Consider the following 14296-nt stretch of genomic DNA (forward strand, 5'->3'; position numbering starts at 1 on the left):
ATAGTTTCAAATTTCATTTAATGAGTGCATGAATTAATTACCAAGATAGAATCAAGAATAAATGCTTGTGTACCACAGCACATCCTTGGTACGGTAGTCATTGTACAAGTATAAATACTTGTGGGGTGTGGGAGGGTAAGAACCGGGGTTCAAATCTCCAAAATGGAGCTTCATACACATATACACTTAGATTATGCTAGGGTAGAATTTTATCTTATATCAAAAAAAAAAAAAAAAAAAAAAAAAGAAAAAAAGATAAGAAGTTCCTTAAGTCCTCATAATATGAATATCCATGAGATCCTAAGTATAAAACTTTTTGCCATCATCTTGGGTTACTCTCAACAGATTCCTTCCTATAATAACCTAGTGCGTGTTGGATGAAGGACTACATTGGGATTAGCAGATACTAAAAGATGTCTAGATACTTTCGTTTGTCCAAAAAGAGAGAAAAAAAAAAGTTTTTTAGTTGTTATGAAATGTTATGAGGATCAACAACACAAACTCCCTTAGAAAATTTCTCCAAATTTCTTTTATATAGAACCTTATGGAGAATAATCACTCAATTATGAATATAAAGGATATGTAATAAAAACCTTAATTAAGATTTTCATTAATAATTAAGAATAGTTGGATTTTCATGAATAATTAAGGAATGGTTAATTAATTAATGATTATGGTTGTTCAAAAGGGCATTCTTACTGAAACCACAAAAAAAAAAAAAAAAAAAAAAAAAAAGCTTTATTATTTTTATGCTTATCCTTTGTGCATTAAGAAATTTTAAAAAATAAATAAAACTAAACTCCAACCTAAATTACCACAAAATTTTTTTTTCCCATATTTTACTTTGCCAACTTTATTTTTTGAATTTAAGGTTTTTATATTTTTGTTTTTTTGTGGTTTCAAATTCAGTCCAAAGAAGCTCAAAGTTGATGCCAGTGCTAAAGTTGCTTATGGAATTTTTTGAAGTCATAGGAGTAAAAAGCCTAATGACATAGTAACTATCCATGATACTGATAGCAAGACTTCACATGCAAATGGTATTGAACCGTTCTTGGAAAAGTAGTTCAAAGTTTATGGAAAGCAAGTAAGCAACCCCTCCACTTTTAAATGTTTTCTCTTCCACAGTTGTTAGGCTTTGTGGTGATGTTGCTATGTCCACAGATGCTAGTGCATTGAATAAGCTTCTACGTACAACAAAGCTTGCAGGGGTTAATTTAATAATCGTACTTAGGGTTAAAAAAATATATAGATTTTAAATTATATGTTTATAAACATATAAATAAATAAATAAATACATACATACGTAATTATATATATACAACCACACAAAGCTACTATAAGCAGAGTAAAAGACAGTTTAAACTGTTCAGTATAAGAATTGAGCTAGGTAACGTTCAATCTTAGGAAAGTTGGGATCCTGTTAACCTTGTTTTAATAAGTAACTTAAATATTATCAATTTTAATAAAATAATGTCACATGGCAACGATGAACCCTTAGTTTCTCTAAAATCTTTGACAAGTTGTTGTAATCAAACAAGCTAATAAGTTGATTGATATCCAAAATCAGATAGGATTTGGAGTTTGGACCCAAACAATGTCACATTGCGTTAGTATTCATGGTAGCCAAACCAATTGAAAACCTAATTTATTGTCTGCCACTTGCCAAGTGTGCCAAAAGAAAGAAAGTTGACATTTATCATATAGACCAAGACACTATTCTTTGCCAAAACTGTAATGCGGTAGAATGTAAATAATGGAGAAAATATGATAAGTCTATATGTAAATGATTAAAAAACTCTTATAATCTGTCACATTAGTATTGTGAAAAAGAAATGTGAGATTTAATACTAGAACCACTCCTGCAAATAACCTATCTTTACCTACCTACCCCTTGTCCAGTTGTCCTGTTATCACCACCATACAATTATAAATATATTTTGCACATAAAAGAAGAAAAGTTGTGTGAAAAGAAGAGGGGCCCAGGCAAAAAAAAAAAAAAAAAATGAGAAAAGAAGGGGAAAAAAGTGAATAATAATTGGATACTTTTTAAACACTGAATGTCCAGTCTTCTTGGCTACCAATGAAATCGCATTATGTAAAACGTGAATTAGGCTACAAGCAGTATGGTAGTTAGTGACAGAAGAAGAGACATTGATTAAAGCAACGGTTGTGACTTGTGGGTCTTCTCTAACTAATCATACATGAGAAAATAAAAACAAAAGCATTCAAAATAATTCGTGCCTTTTTGACAATCACATGTATACTGTGTTTGGTAGTGTGGAAATTGAATAGGGAGATGATGAAAAAATAGAAAAAGGAAATGAAGAGGAGAGTGATATTTTTCATTTGCTAGCATGAAATATGAGAGAAAAGAAAAGAGATGATTGGAATTTTTCATCAAGACCTATCTTTTTTTAATCCAAATTTATAAAAAAAAAAAAAAAAAGGGTGAAAAAATAATAACATTGAAAAGAAAATTTCAAAGTTTTCCTCAATCTTTCTATCCTTTCACTTTTATAGACTAAGGGCTTAATAATAACAATTTATTTTCTATCTATCTTCCATACCAAACACGTGGTGGAAAGTATAAATCTTTCCTATATTCTATTCTCCAAATCTTTTCCATCCTCTAGCCCTCTCAACCAAAGTCACAAAGTATAAATTTGGTATCACAAACATTTAGAAATAAAATATTTTCATCCCAAATAAATTCGGATGTACTGTATATATTTATGGGTGTTGTATATATAATGATTAGTTATTAATGGGACCAAAAATTACAGAGGTGGCCCATAATAATTAACCTCCTATATCGATGAAACATAAAGCGTCTTCACAAAAGTTTTATACATAAGAACATGTAGCTCATATTTCTTAAGATGCTTGAACGAAAAAGTTTCCAAAATCTAGCTAATAAAGAGAGATTATTGTAATGGGTCCGTTTGGTTAGAAATGTGAAAATATAAGAGGATAAAAAATGGGAAAAAGGATAGACAAGTGAGAGGATAGAAAAGATGTAGTTTTCTCTTATATTTGTTTAATTGAGATGATAGAAAAGTGGATCCAAAACAGATGATAAAATAAAATAATAATAATATAAAAAATAAAGAATAAGAACGAGAACAAAAACGGCAGAAACATATAAAAACAATAAAGAGAAAAAGAGAAAAAGTTAGACGAGCACAAAAATAATAGCGGAAAAAGAAACCTAGGACCAACTGAAATTCAAGAAATTGAAAAATCAAAAGAAAAATACAAAAAAAAACTTGTTTGTAGGTGGGGAATGCTAATTTTATCAAAATCACACATCCCTTTTTTTACTTTCATTTTCTAGCTTCCTGATTTTGGGAGATCAAGTTTTGGTGGTCTCAGAGATAAAATAGTCATGCCCCACCATTTTTCTCACCCCTATAACCTTCCAACTAAACACCCCTTCCACCCATCTTCTCTCCTAATTTCCACTTCTCTTTTTTCATCCTCTCAAAAATCATCCCAACCAAAATAACATAAATGATTGTCGAGGTTAGCTCAATCACAATGCACTTAGTTAATGGTATAAGGCCACCAAATTGAAAAAGGACCCATTGTATTAAAAAAAAAAAAATAGAATATACTATTATTAGTGAATCTTAGCTAGTGTTTTTAATTTGTACACTAGCAAGAAAGAATCCTAGTTTTTTAAATTTGTTTGAACTCCGAGATTATAATTATTTTGTGATTACAAAACCTACATTAAATCCTAGGAAAATTCTTACATACTCCCAAAGCGCGGAAAAATGGTGCTCCCTCTTCTCACATTCATGATAGACCCCACAACGCATTTAATTAATGGATCCCACCATAAATATGAGAGGAGAGAGTACCATTCTCTGTACTTCGAGTGTACCTAAGAATTACTCAAAATACTGAATAATTTTTAATTGCCTCTAGTATAATTTTTAATTTTTCATGAGGCACCTATAAAACTATTTAGAAATAATAAAGGGTTGGGTGGCAATGCCACTGGATTGAAAGCTTGCCCTTCTACAATTTGCCACAATCCTCTTGTTAAAAAGTAGAATAACGTTATGACACTAAATTTCATCCTTGTGGGCATTATCTTACTTATATTTATCATTGTTGGAATCACCATACATATTCGCTCAAGAAAGAGGATACACATGAACACGAACACGAACACCAACATGGATACGGGTATGATATAGCGACACGAGCAATTTTAAAAAAATTATAACATGTTATGGCATATAGGACACAAACACATGTACAACACAGGTACGGCACCCTAATAATTTCAAACTTCCAAGTACAAAATTGTACATTTTTAAGAGGCAAATTGAATTCAATATGTATAAATAAAATAACAAAAAAAAAAGAAACATTTATTCATCACATCTTCTCTATCAATCCATTAGTTTTTGTCAAAAATGTGACATTTTTCAGTTTTATTTACAGAACAGTTCAAAGATACAATTTATCACAAGTTGCATCGTGTCGAGTTGGAAATTGTAACTCTATACTAATGTTGCTATTGTTCACTACTGACCTCAGGGCCTAATACCACTTTGGTCTACTATAAATATGGATTTGTGGTTGATACCATAGTTTCAAATCTCAATTAATATGTGCATAAATTAATTACCAAGAAAGAAGCAAGAAGATACTGTTTTATGTAAAGATAAGAAGTTCCTTAAGGCCTCATAATATGAATATCCATGAGATCTTGAGTATGAAACTTTTTACCATCATCTTAGGGCACCTTCAAGGAATTCTTCTTCATAATAACCTGGTGCGTGTGGCATGAAGGACTGCAATTAGAAATAGCAAATACTCAAAAATGTTTGGATACCTTCGTTTGTCCAAAAAGAGAAAAAATAATAATTTTTCTTTTGTTGTTATGAAATTTTATGATCAAATTCCCTTGAAAATTTCTCCAAATTTCTTTTATATAGAACCTTATGGAGAATAATCACTCAATTATGAATATAAAGGATATGTAATATAAACCTTAATTAGGATTTTCATGAATAATTAAAGATGTGGGGGCCGTTCGATCAATAGGCCCATTAAGTTCGGGATTGTTGGGCCTGAGGCCCATCCGAGGATATATATCCGTCCGAAGAGGCCAAGTCAGGTCATGAGGTAATTACTGAGGGGAGGGGTAGTCAATACCACAATGGTAGAGTTCTATATCCGTCCAAGGACGCCATACTCCTCGGCAGTATGCGTCCGAGGACGACCAGGACGCGACCTTTTTGCAACCAGACCTCAGAACTAAGTCACCACCAAGGATAGAATAACCGACTAAGGATGAAAGAGATAAGGTAAACAAATATCTGTAACTACAGCTGCCCCCGCATTAATGACCTCTCAACCAACTCTCTAGCCGCATTAATGTGGAGGTGATAACTGAACAGTAAGGAAGCAACCTTACAGTTGCCCATAGGAAGTTCCAGGAGGTGCTAGATGGGACAGAAAGAAACCCTCCGAACCTAACCTACACGTGTGCGGTAAGGATGGAACACAAAGGGGGGTATATAAATTGAAAGAAGAACATGCAGAAAGGGGGGGATCGAGATAGAAAAAAGAAAAGAAAGAAAAGCACAGACAAAAGAAGAAGAGAAAAAGAGAGAAAAGGGACCGTATTAACTACCGAAGAAAACGATCGTTATACCAATTTTAAAACTTTCAATATACGGGAGAGTGAATCTTTTTATTATCCAAAAGTTAACCCAATTCTTTGCACCCACGCTCTACAAATCATATTGTTTGAGCCTTTTTACGTACGAACCCAACACTGTTATGGGTCGTTACGAATCGTGTCCTTACAATTGGCGTCATCTGTGGGAAGAGCTTGTGTTAGCTTAAAGGACTTCTGGTGCAACGTTTCCGATGGAAGAAGTGGGTCCACCTCACCCTGCGGTGGGACCGCACCAGGAGGATGTCAACCTGCATCAGGCGGAGTCAAGGGGCTCTCAGCATGGTGGTCCTCAAAGGAGTCCCGAACGGAGAGAAGGCCGGGAGGGGAGTGTACGTACAACTCATACCATCAGGAGCCACTCACGGGGAAAGAGTCACGTCTCCCACGCGAAGCATGATGGGAATCTGCAACATGAGATTGCAGACTTGAAGAGAGAGTTGCGCCATGCACGGCAGGAACGTTCCCCACCTTGCTCCGAACCATCATCTGGGGAGTCAGATGGAACTAGTTACAGGCGGAGATCGAGAACTCCCCAAAGCGAGACTTTCTCCTATGAAGAGGAGCATCGCCATCGACGTAGGCGTAGAAGTCCAACTAGCAGGGGCTTGAGAAACGATGCCATGAACAAAGTCTTGAGTCAAATTTCCAAGTCACCCTTTATGAGAAACATAGACGATGCTACCCATCCTCGGCGGTTCCATCAGCCTACGTTCTCTCTGTATGATGGCCATTCAGATCCGGTGGAACATGTAAGCTATTATAGCCAGAAGATGGCTATTTACTCCAGGGATGATGCTTTGATGTGCAAGATTTTTCCATCGAGTTTGGGTCCGACGGCGATGAGGTGGTTCAATGGCTTAAGGGCCAATTCCGTTGGATCTTTCAAAACACTGACTCGGGCTTTTAGTGCTCGATTTATTACATGCAGTAGGACTCCTCGGCCTTTGGGATCCTTGTTGACTTTGTCTATGCGAGAGGGTAAGACTCTCAAGAGTTACTCAGATAGGTACTGGGAAATGTTTAACGAAATAGAGGGAAAGAATGATCCTGTGGCTATAACCACTTTCAAAGCTGGTCTCCCAGCTGATCACAATTTGAGGAAATCCTTGACGGGTAAACCTGTCACTAGTGTGCGCCAGCTGATGGACAGAATAGATAAGTACAGAAGGGTAGAGGAAGATCAATTTCAGGGGAAAGGAAAGGCCAAGGTGATCCCTCAGGAGAGGAGGGATTTCAGGTCAGACCGTTATAATAACAGCCGACCAAGGAGGGACTTTGTTGGGCAGTCGGGCTCGGCGAACGTCCAGGTTGTTAATGCAGTATTTCGGGAACCCGTTCAGCAGGTTTTGGAGAAGATAAAGAACGAGCCATTCTTCAAATGGCCGAACAAAATGGCGGGAGAGCCTAGAAAACGCAACCCGAGTTTGTATTGCCATTATCATCAGGATCATGGGCACACGACGGAAAACTGTAGGAATTTATGGGATCACTTGGAACAGTTGGTCCGTGAAGGGAAATTAAAGCAACTCTTGCATCACTCCAGTGGAAGGGCAAGCCAAGCAGGTTTCGAGGTGCGTGGGGACGCTTCATCAAGGCTCCCCCTGGGTACGATCAATGTTATCTTTGCGGCCCCGGGGAGGACTGGATCTTGCCCCTCCAGAGTGTTGTTAGTGTCCCAATCCCCAGCCGAGGATCACTCTCAAGCTTTGAAGAGTGCCAACAGGCGTGTCCCCCTGATTTTGGGCTTTTCAGATGAGGATATGGTCGGGACCATACAGCCCCATGAGGATGCCTTGGTAGTAACGTTGAGGATTAGTGGGTACGATGTCAGAAGAGTGATGGTTGATCAGGAGAGCGCTGTGGATGTGATGTATCCAGATTTGTACAAAGGGCTAGGTTTGAAACCAGAGGACTTAACAACCTATAATTCCCCTCTAGTAAGTTTTGAGGGAAGGTTGGTCACTCCCATGGGGCTAATCAGGTTGCCCGTGCAGTCAGGTACAGATGTGGTAGAGGTGGACTTTATTGTCGTAGATGTTTTTTCTCCGTACACGGCTATTGTGGACAGACCTTGGCTTCACACCCTTAAAGCGGTTTCGTCCACTCTACATCAGAAGGTGAAGTACCCATCCGAAGACCAAGTGCTGGAAATAGTAGGGAGTCAGGCGGCTGCTCAGCAGTGCCTAGTAGCGGCTATACAGCATCGGCTAGAAGCAGAAACCTCGGCTACGGCCGACAATGAGTTATAGCAATTAAAGTCCCCAGTATCAGGCTTAGACGTGCCAGCCAATGGGGTAGAGTGTGAAGATTTGGAGAAGGTAGTTGTTGCTGATGATCCAGAAAAATTCTTCCAGATTGGGGCCAAATTGCCTTTGCAAGAGAAAGCGAGTTTGCTGGAATTCCTCCGAGCCAATGTGGACGTTTTTGCATGGGACCCGTATGAAGCCCTAGGGGTGGACCCGAATTTCATTTGTCACCGACTCAACGTGAACCCTGCCGTTATGCCCAGGAGACAACCTCTTCGGCGACCATTGAAGGAGCATGCCGAGGCGGTTAGAAGTGAAGTTGCCAGGCTCAAACAGGCTGGGGCTATCAAGGAATTTTTTACCCTCAATGGTTGGCCAATACGGTGGTGGTAAAAAAGAAGACAGGAAAATGGCGGGTGTGCGTGGACTTCACGGATCTTAATAAGGCCTGCCCCAAGGATCCCTTTCCTATGCCGAAGATCGATCAGTTGGTGGATGCGACCGTGGGTCACCCCAGGATGAGTTTCCTGGATGCCTTTTGTTGAGGTCTAAAAAAAAGGTCATAATAAAATAAGCCCAAAACAGAAGAACAAGTCAAGCCCAAAAGGAAAAATTCAGGCTAAGCCCAAAGCAATAGATACGGATGACCCATGGGGGAATAAAAGGAAGGCCCAGAGGATCCTGAAGCCCAGAAAAGAAAGAAGCATCCAAAAAAAGAGACCACGGCAAAGTATAAAGAAGCAAGGATCCTCAATAAATGCAGATCCCTTCAAGCACAAATAAAAAGGAAGACTGAGACAGATCGATAGAAAGAAGACAGAAAAAAAAGAAAACAAGAAAACAAAAGAACACAAGCGACCTCTCATGGCACAGACAGAAGAGGCCTCGGGGAACCAAGACAGGGAAGAAGAATGATAACAAAACGATTTTTAAAAAGGCAGAACAGGATTCCGCCCAAATAGGAAAGAAACGGAAAAGTAGAAGGCGCCAGAAGTGGGGATGCCGAGAAGGGCATACCTCAGCACGTCCCAAAGAGGATGGCCAACCAGAAGCTTTCGAAGGAATCAGAACCAAGAGAAGGAAAGAATGAGAGAAAACGGAAAAGGGACTTACCGAGACGATGGGGACAGAACATGCTCTGTTTGCAAAAGAACAAAACAGGGGAACCAACGGTTCCCCGGGACGCCCAGAAAACTCCATTATAAAAGGAGGGGATGGGTTGTGAAGAAGGCAGAGAGAAAAAAAGAAAGAAACGCAAGAAAGAAGAAATTCTCTAGGAAAAACTATCAGAAAAATCTGTGCAAAAAGGAAATACTAAGGGAAAAACAAATACTGCTTCCCGATATCCTGTAAAGGCCACTATTGCACATACTTGGATTCAACGAGAATCAAACTTTGCAAGTTTTGAAGGCTGAAATAGCCATTCAAGACTACAATTTTTGAGCTTGATTGGACCTTGTATCACGTCATAGTGAGCTTTCTATAATCAAACAGATAATGTATTAATGAAATACTGTTTCATAATTCCCAGGATCCCCACAGTACTTTTTTTTTTTTTATCGTCTTGCTAATCCTGTTTTTCTTTCCTTCTGAACTTACGTTGTTAATTTTTGGCACTCTTCGATATCCTTGTTTGTCATTTTTCTGTATATTGTCAGAAGTATTCTATGCATTCACTTGATTCTTAAACAGCTCGTTAGCTGCGGTGAGTCAAGGCTCGGTCCACCAAATCCTTCCTTTTCACTCAGGTCCGGGATCCTTGGGCCTGAGTATCCCGAAAAAGGCACTCTCACATTTTGGCGACTCCACTGGGGACTGGGCAAAGAAGAAGGAAGAAACAACCCCTTCACAGAGAATGCCTCCAAGACAAAGAAACAGCAAAGGAACTAATGTGCCACCTACGGCCTCTGAGCCTGTAGGAGAAAACGAGGAAGTCTCCAGGCAAGGAGGTGGGATACCCTTGGTAGAACAGGAGGTTGTGTCAGAACAAAGACACGCAAGACAGGAACTAGACCTAATGGCCAGGATGACAACAATGTTAAAGGATCTGGAGCAAGAAGTTCGTCTTCTCAAAGAAGGCAGGACACAGGAAATTAGAGACAATATTCCCCCTACTGGCCACCAAGATGGGACACAGCCAGAAGGAGGGTCAGCAGTGGGAGGAAGAGCCAACCCTCAGTACTTGACACTGGCAGATGTCAATGCCCTCCTGGAGCAAGAAAGGGAAAAACTCTCAGGGATCCCCAAGCAATTCTCTCGGGATCCCCCGTTCCCTCCAGAACTTCTTGGCAAACCATATCCTATGGGATACGAACCCCCAAAGTTCCATCCTTTCGATGGGAGGAATGGAAGTGCCGTGGAACATGTGAGCAGGTTTGTCTACACTATGGGCCCCTATGCAGGAGACAAAGAATTATGTCTAAGGGAATTTGCCAAATCCTTAGTGGATAGGGCATACACTTGGTACACCACGCTGAGACTCGGGTCCATCAAGACCTAGGATGAGATGATGGAAAAATTCTGCTCCAAATATTACCCTGGTGAAGACAAAATCACTTTCCAGAACCTGCAAATGGTGAGGCAGAGACCTGGAGAAGATCCTGTTCAATTCATTAAAAGATTCGAAGATGTGTCCCTAGACTGCTATGGAGACCATGAAGAAAAGGAGCTCGTGGAAACCTGTATAGCCAACATGCTTTTTGATTACAGGCTCAACCTTGAAAATTTATGTATCACACAGTTTGCTGACCTGCTACAGAGAACCAGAAGGATGGCGCAAACCATGAGAACAAAAAGGCTGCCCGCGTCCCAAGCTATGACAGCATCAGCAGGAGAGAAAAGGAAAAGACCAGATGGGAAGGTGTTTAAGGAACCACCGGTGATCCCATGCACAACTGAGGAGTTAAGCCATGTCCTAGACAAATGGATTGGAGATGGGGTTGTCAGGCCATTCACTGTGTCCAAGCCACCAACCGAAGAAGAAAGGAAGAATCCTTTATTTTGCAGAATCCATAATTATGTGAAGCACTCCACTAAGGACTGCTGGACCCTTCGCAGACTCTTCCACAAAAATTTGAGAGAAGGAACCTTGGAACTCACTCAGAAGGAGCCAGAAGTGCAGAGGAACCCCTTGCCTAACCACAAAGGAAAAGGGGTGGTAGCAGTAGTAATACACGGGAACCCGGCAGAAGCAGGAGAATCTGAAGGATCCTTCCACCCGAGCACAGTCAGAACCCTCCAGAAGAATCCTAAGTTTAGGTCACTATTCAATCAATTAGGATTCGGACCAGAAGCAAGAAGGGTGGCCACAGAGTTTCTCATGAGCATAGCAGCAGATTCAGGGATGGAATGCTTTACAGCTGAGTCGCATGCTAGTCGAGCTTTCCTGGAAACAACCAATGCAATAACCTTCACTGATGAAGACATGGAGATTGAGCACCCAGACCACCGTAGACCCCTTTATCTCATGGCCACCATAAACGGTGTTCAAGTCAGAAGAGCACTGGTGGATACGGGGGCATCACTCAACCTCATAGCCTTAAGTACCCTAGAAGCTGTTGGCTTAGTTGACAGAAGGATCCTGGGGGCTCCCATGGAAATAACAGGATTTGGAGGATCGGTGGAATCAACAGAAGGATACGTGCAGCTAGCCTTAAGGGTAGGGCCAATAGTAGCTTTGACAAGGTTTCATGTGATTAATGTAGAAGTTTCTTATCACGTGTTGCTGGGACGCCTGTGGCTTCATAAACATCGCCTTATTCCATCCACGTTCCATCAATGCATTAAAGGGAGGCTGAATGGAAGGCCCATAAGGATCCCTGCCAACCATAATCCTTTCAGCCAGGGAGAAGTGAACTTTGCAGAAACAATGTTTTATGATGAGTTGGAGCCAGATGATGAGAACCCCGCCCCAGGAACCCTAGGGGCACCTATCCTAGAAGAAGAAGAAGGAGGGAGGGGCACCCGTGACTTGAGGAACCTTCTAGAAAGAAAAAGACAAAAGAGGGAGCCCAGCTCTTCAGGATCCCGAGAATGTGTGGTGGTGCGGGAACCTGGGGGAAGGCTAATTTATCGTTTGTGAAGGTGCGCGGGACCCGAATGCATTGTGCAGGAAGGTCCCGGACCACCAAGCTGCATGATGGCCTAAGAAGAAATCCCAGAAGAACCAGTTAAGGAGGCCCAGATTCAGCCTGAGGAAGAACTAAAGGAAGTAGACTCGGGAGCAGAACCAGGATCCCGAAAACCTGTTTTCATTAGCAGTCAATTGGTGGCTCAAGAAAGAGAACAACTGGTAACCTTGCTTCAAAAATACAGAGATGTGTTTGCATGGACCTATGATGAGATGCCTGGTCTAAACCCGGAATTGGTAGTCCATTCTCTTAATGTGGACCCAGGGATGAGGCCAGTAGTCCAACCAGCTAGGGTCTTCCACACTGAGGTAGAAGCTCAAATAGTCCAAGAGGCCAAGAAATTACTAACAGCTGGTTTTATCAAACCCATCCAACACCCAAGATGGCTTTCCAACATTGTACCTGTGAAGAAGAAAAATGGTCAAATCCGTTGCTGTGTAGACTTTCGCAACTTGAACAAGGCATGTCCTAAAGATGAGTTCCCCTTGCCCAATATCGACCTCCTTGTAGATTTAGCTACAGGAAACTCAATGTTCTCGTTTATGGATGGGTACAGTGGATACAACCAAATCCGCATGGCAGCCAAAGATGCAGAGAAGACGGCATTCAGAACTCCGATTGGGAACTTTTACTACACTGTAATGCCCTTTGGCCTCAAAAATGCGGGGGCTACGTATCAACGGACCATGACAGCCATTTTCCATGACATGATGCATGAGGAGATGGAAGATTATGTAGACGATATTGTGGTCAAGTCAAAAACCAGAACAGGACATTTCCAAGTACTTGAGCAAGTCTTTGAAAGATGCAGGAAATACAAGTTACGTATGAACCCCATGAAGTGCGCCTTTGGAGTGTCTGCTGGAAAGTTCCTTGGGTTCCTGGTACATCAAAAGGCATAAGCGTGGACCCAGCCAAGGCCACAGCTATTGCCACGATGAGAAGACCAACTACTGTTAGGGAACTCAAAAGCTTCCTGGGAAGGGTCTCCTATATCAGGAGGTTTGTGCCTGGTTTAGCCTCAGCTACAGTAGGCCTATCCAAACTATTGAAAAAGGGAAATGAATTTACCTGGGGAACAGAGCAGCAGGAAGCTTTTCAAAGAATTCAGGGCATTATGAATCATCTGCCCACCCTCCAGGCACCAGTACGTGGGCGACCTCTGTTGCTATACTTAGCATCAAACTCTCAGGCAATAGGAGCTTTGCTGGCACAAGAAGATGACCAAGGAAATGAGCAGCCCATATATTATGTAAACAGAACACTCAAGGATACCGAGACCAGGTACCCCAGAATAGAGAAAGCCTGCCTAGTGATCGTTTATGCATCCCAAAGGTTGAAGAGGTACTTCTCAGCTCACCAAATCCTCTTGGTAACCAAGTCCCACCCCATAAAAGCACTCTTGCACCAGCCCCTTCTCACGGGAAGGATAGCACAATGGCTAGTGTTGCTCTCACAATATGATATAGGTATGAGAACTCCCAAGGCTGTCAAGAGCCAGGCCATAGCAGATTTGCTAGCTCAATTCCCAGGGAAGGAAGAAGGCCCGCTGAGCGAAGAAATCCCTGGTGAGGTAGCAGTGATGGAGATCCCAGGGAAGAAATGGACCATGAGGTTTGACGGGTCAGCTACAGCAACTTCAAATGGGGTAGGAATTGTACTAAGCTGTGAAAATGGGGATATCATGCCCCTGTCTTTCAAGCTTGGTTTCTCATGCTCTAATAATGCAGCTGAGTATGAGGCATACTTAACTGGGTTGACTATAGCACTCAGCATAGGAGTGAAACATATGAGAGTGCTGGGAGATTCTAATCTTGTAGTCTCCCAAGTGAAAGGTGACTTTGCATTACGAGAACAAAGCTTAGCAGCCTACAGGACTTGGGCACAAAGGCTGGAGATGGAATTTCAAACCTTCAGTATAGAATACACTCAAAGAAGTGAAAACAGGTTTGCAGATGCTCTCGCCACCCTGGGATCCCAAATACCATTTAATGGGAGGGATACGCTGATAAAAATAGGAAGGCAGGAACATTCTATTATAAGGATCCTCTAAGGGATGTACCCCGGGGAATCCAAACAGTGGGACTAGAGGGACGAAGTCAAATAAAGGATGAAAGAGGCGAGCCCTAGAGGGAACATTAAAGAACTAATGGATTACACTCAGATAGAAGGAGAATTGTATAGAAGACTGCCAGGAGGAATACTGTCCAGATGTATCA

The 14296-nt window shown here is 41.2% G+C and overlaps 1 protein-coding gene across 1 annotated transcript; it reads left to right on the forward strand.

The window, feature by feature from the left end:
- Positions 1 to 5892: 5892 nt before the first annotated feature.
- On the forward strand, positions 5893 to 7950 carry LOC126719317 (uncharacterized). Its single transcript, XM_050421887.1, has 2 exons — positions 5893 to 7044; positions 7147 to 7950. Exons 1-2 carry the CDS (start codon positions 5893 to 5895, stop codon positions 7948 to 7950), a joined length of 1956 nt encoding a protein of 651 aa, XP_050277844.1.
- The last annotated feature ends 6346 nt before the right edge of the window (positions 7951 to 14296 follow it).

This window comes from Quercus robur, chromosome 3 (genome assembly GCF_932294415.1).
Source record: "Quercus robur chromosome 3, dhQueRobu3.1, whole genome shotgun sequence".
Taxonomy (NCBI): domain Eukaryota; kingdom Viridiplantae; phylum Streptophyta; class Magnoliopsida; order Fagales; family Fagaceae; genus Quercus; species Quercus robur.

Bases quoted from the DNA above. Each gene is read 5' to 3' on its own strand.
- LOC126719317 (XM_050421887.1), top strand. From the start codon at position 5,893: ATGGAAGAAGTGGGTCCACCTCACCCTGCGGTGGGACCGCACCAGGAG. The intron at 7,045-7,146 runs GTTTTGGAGAAG...CATTATCATCAG, and splicing joins TTCGGGAACCCGTTCAGCAG to GATCATGGGCACACGACGGA.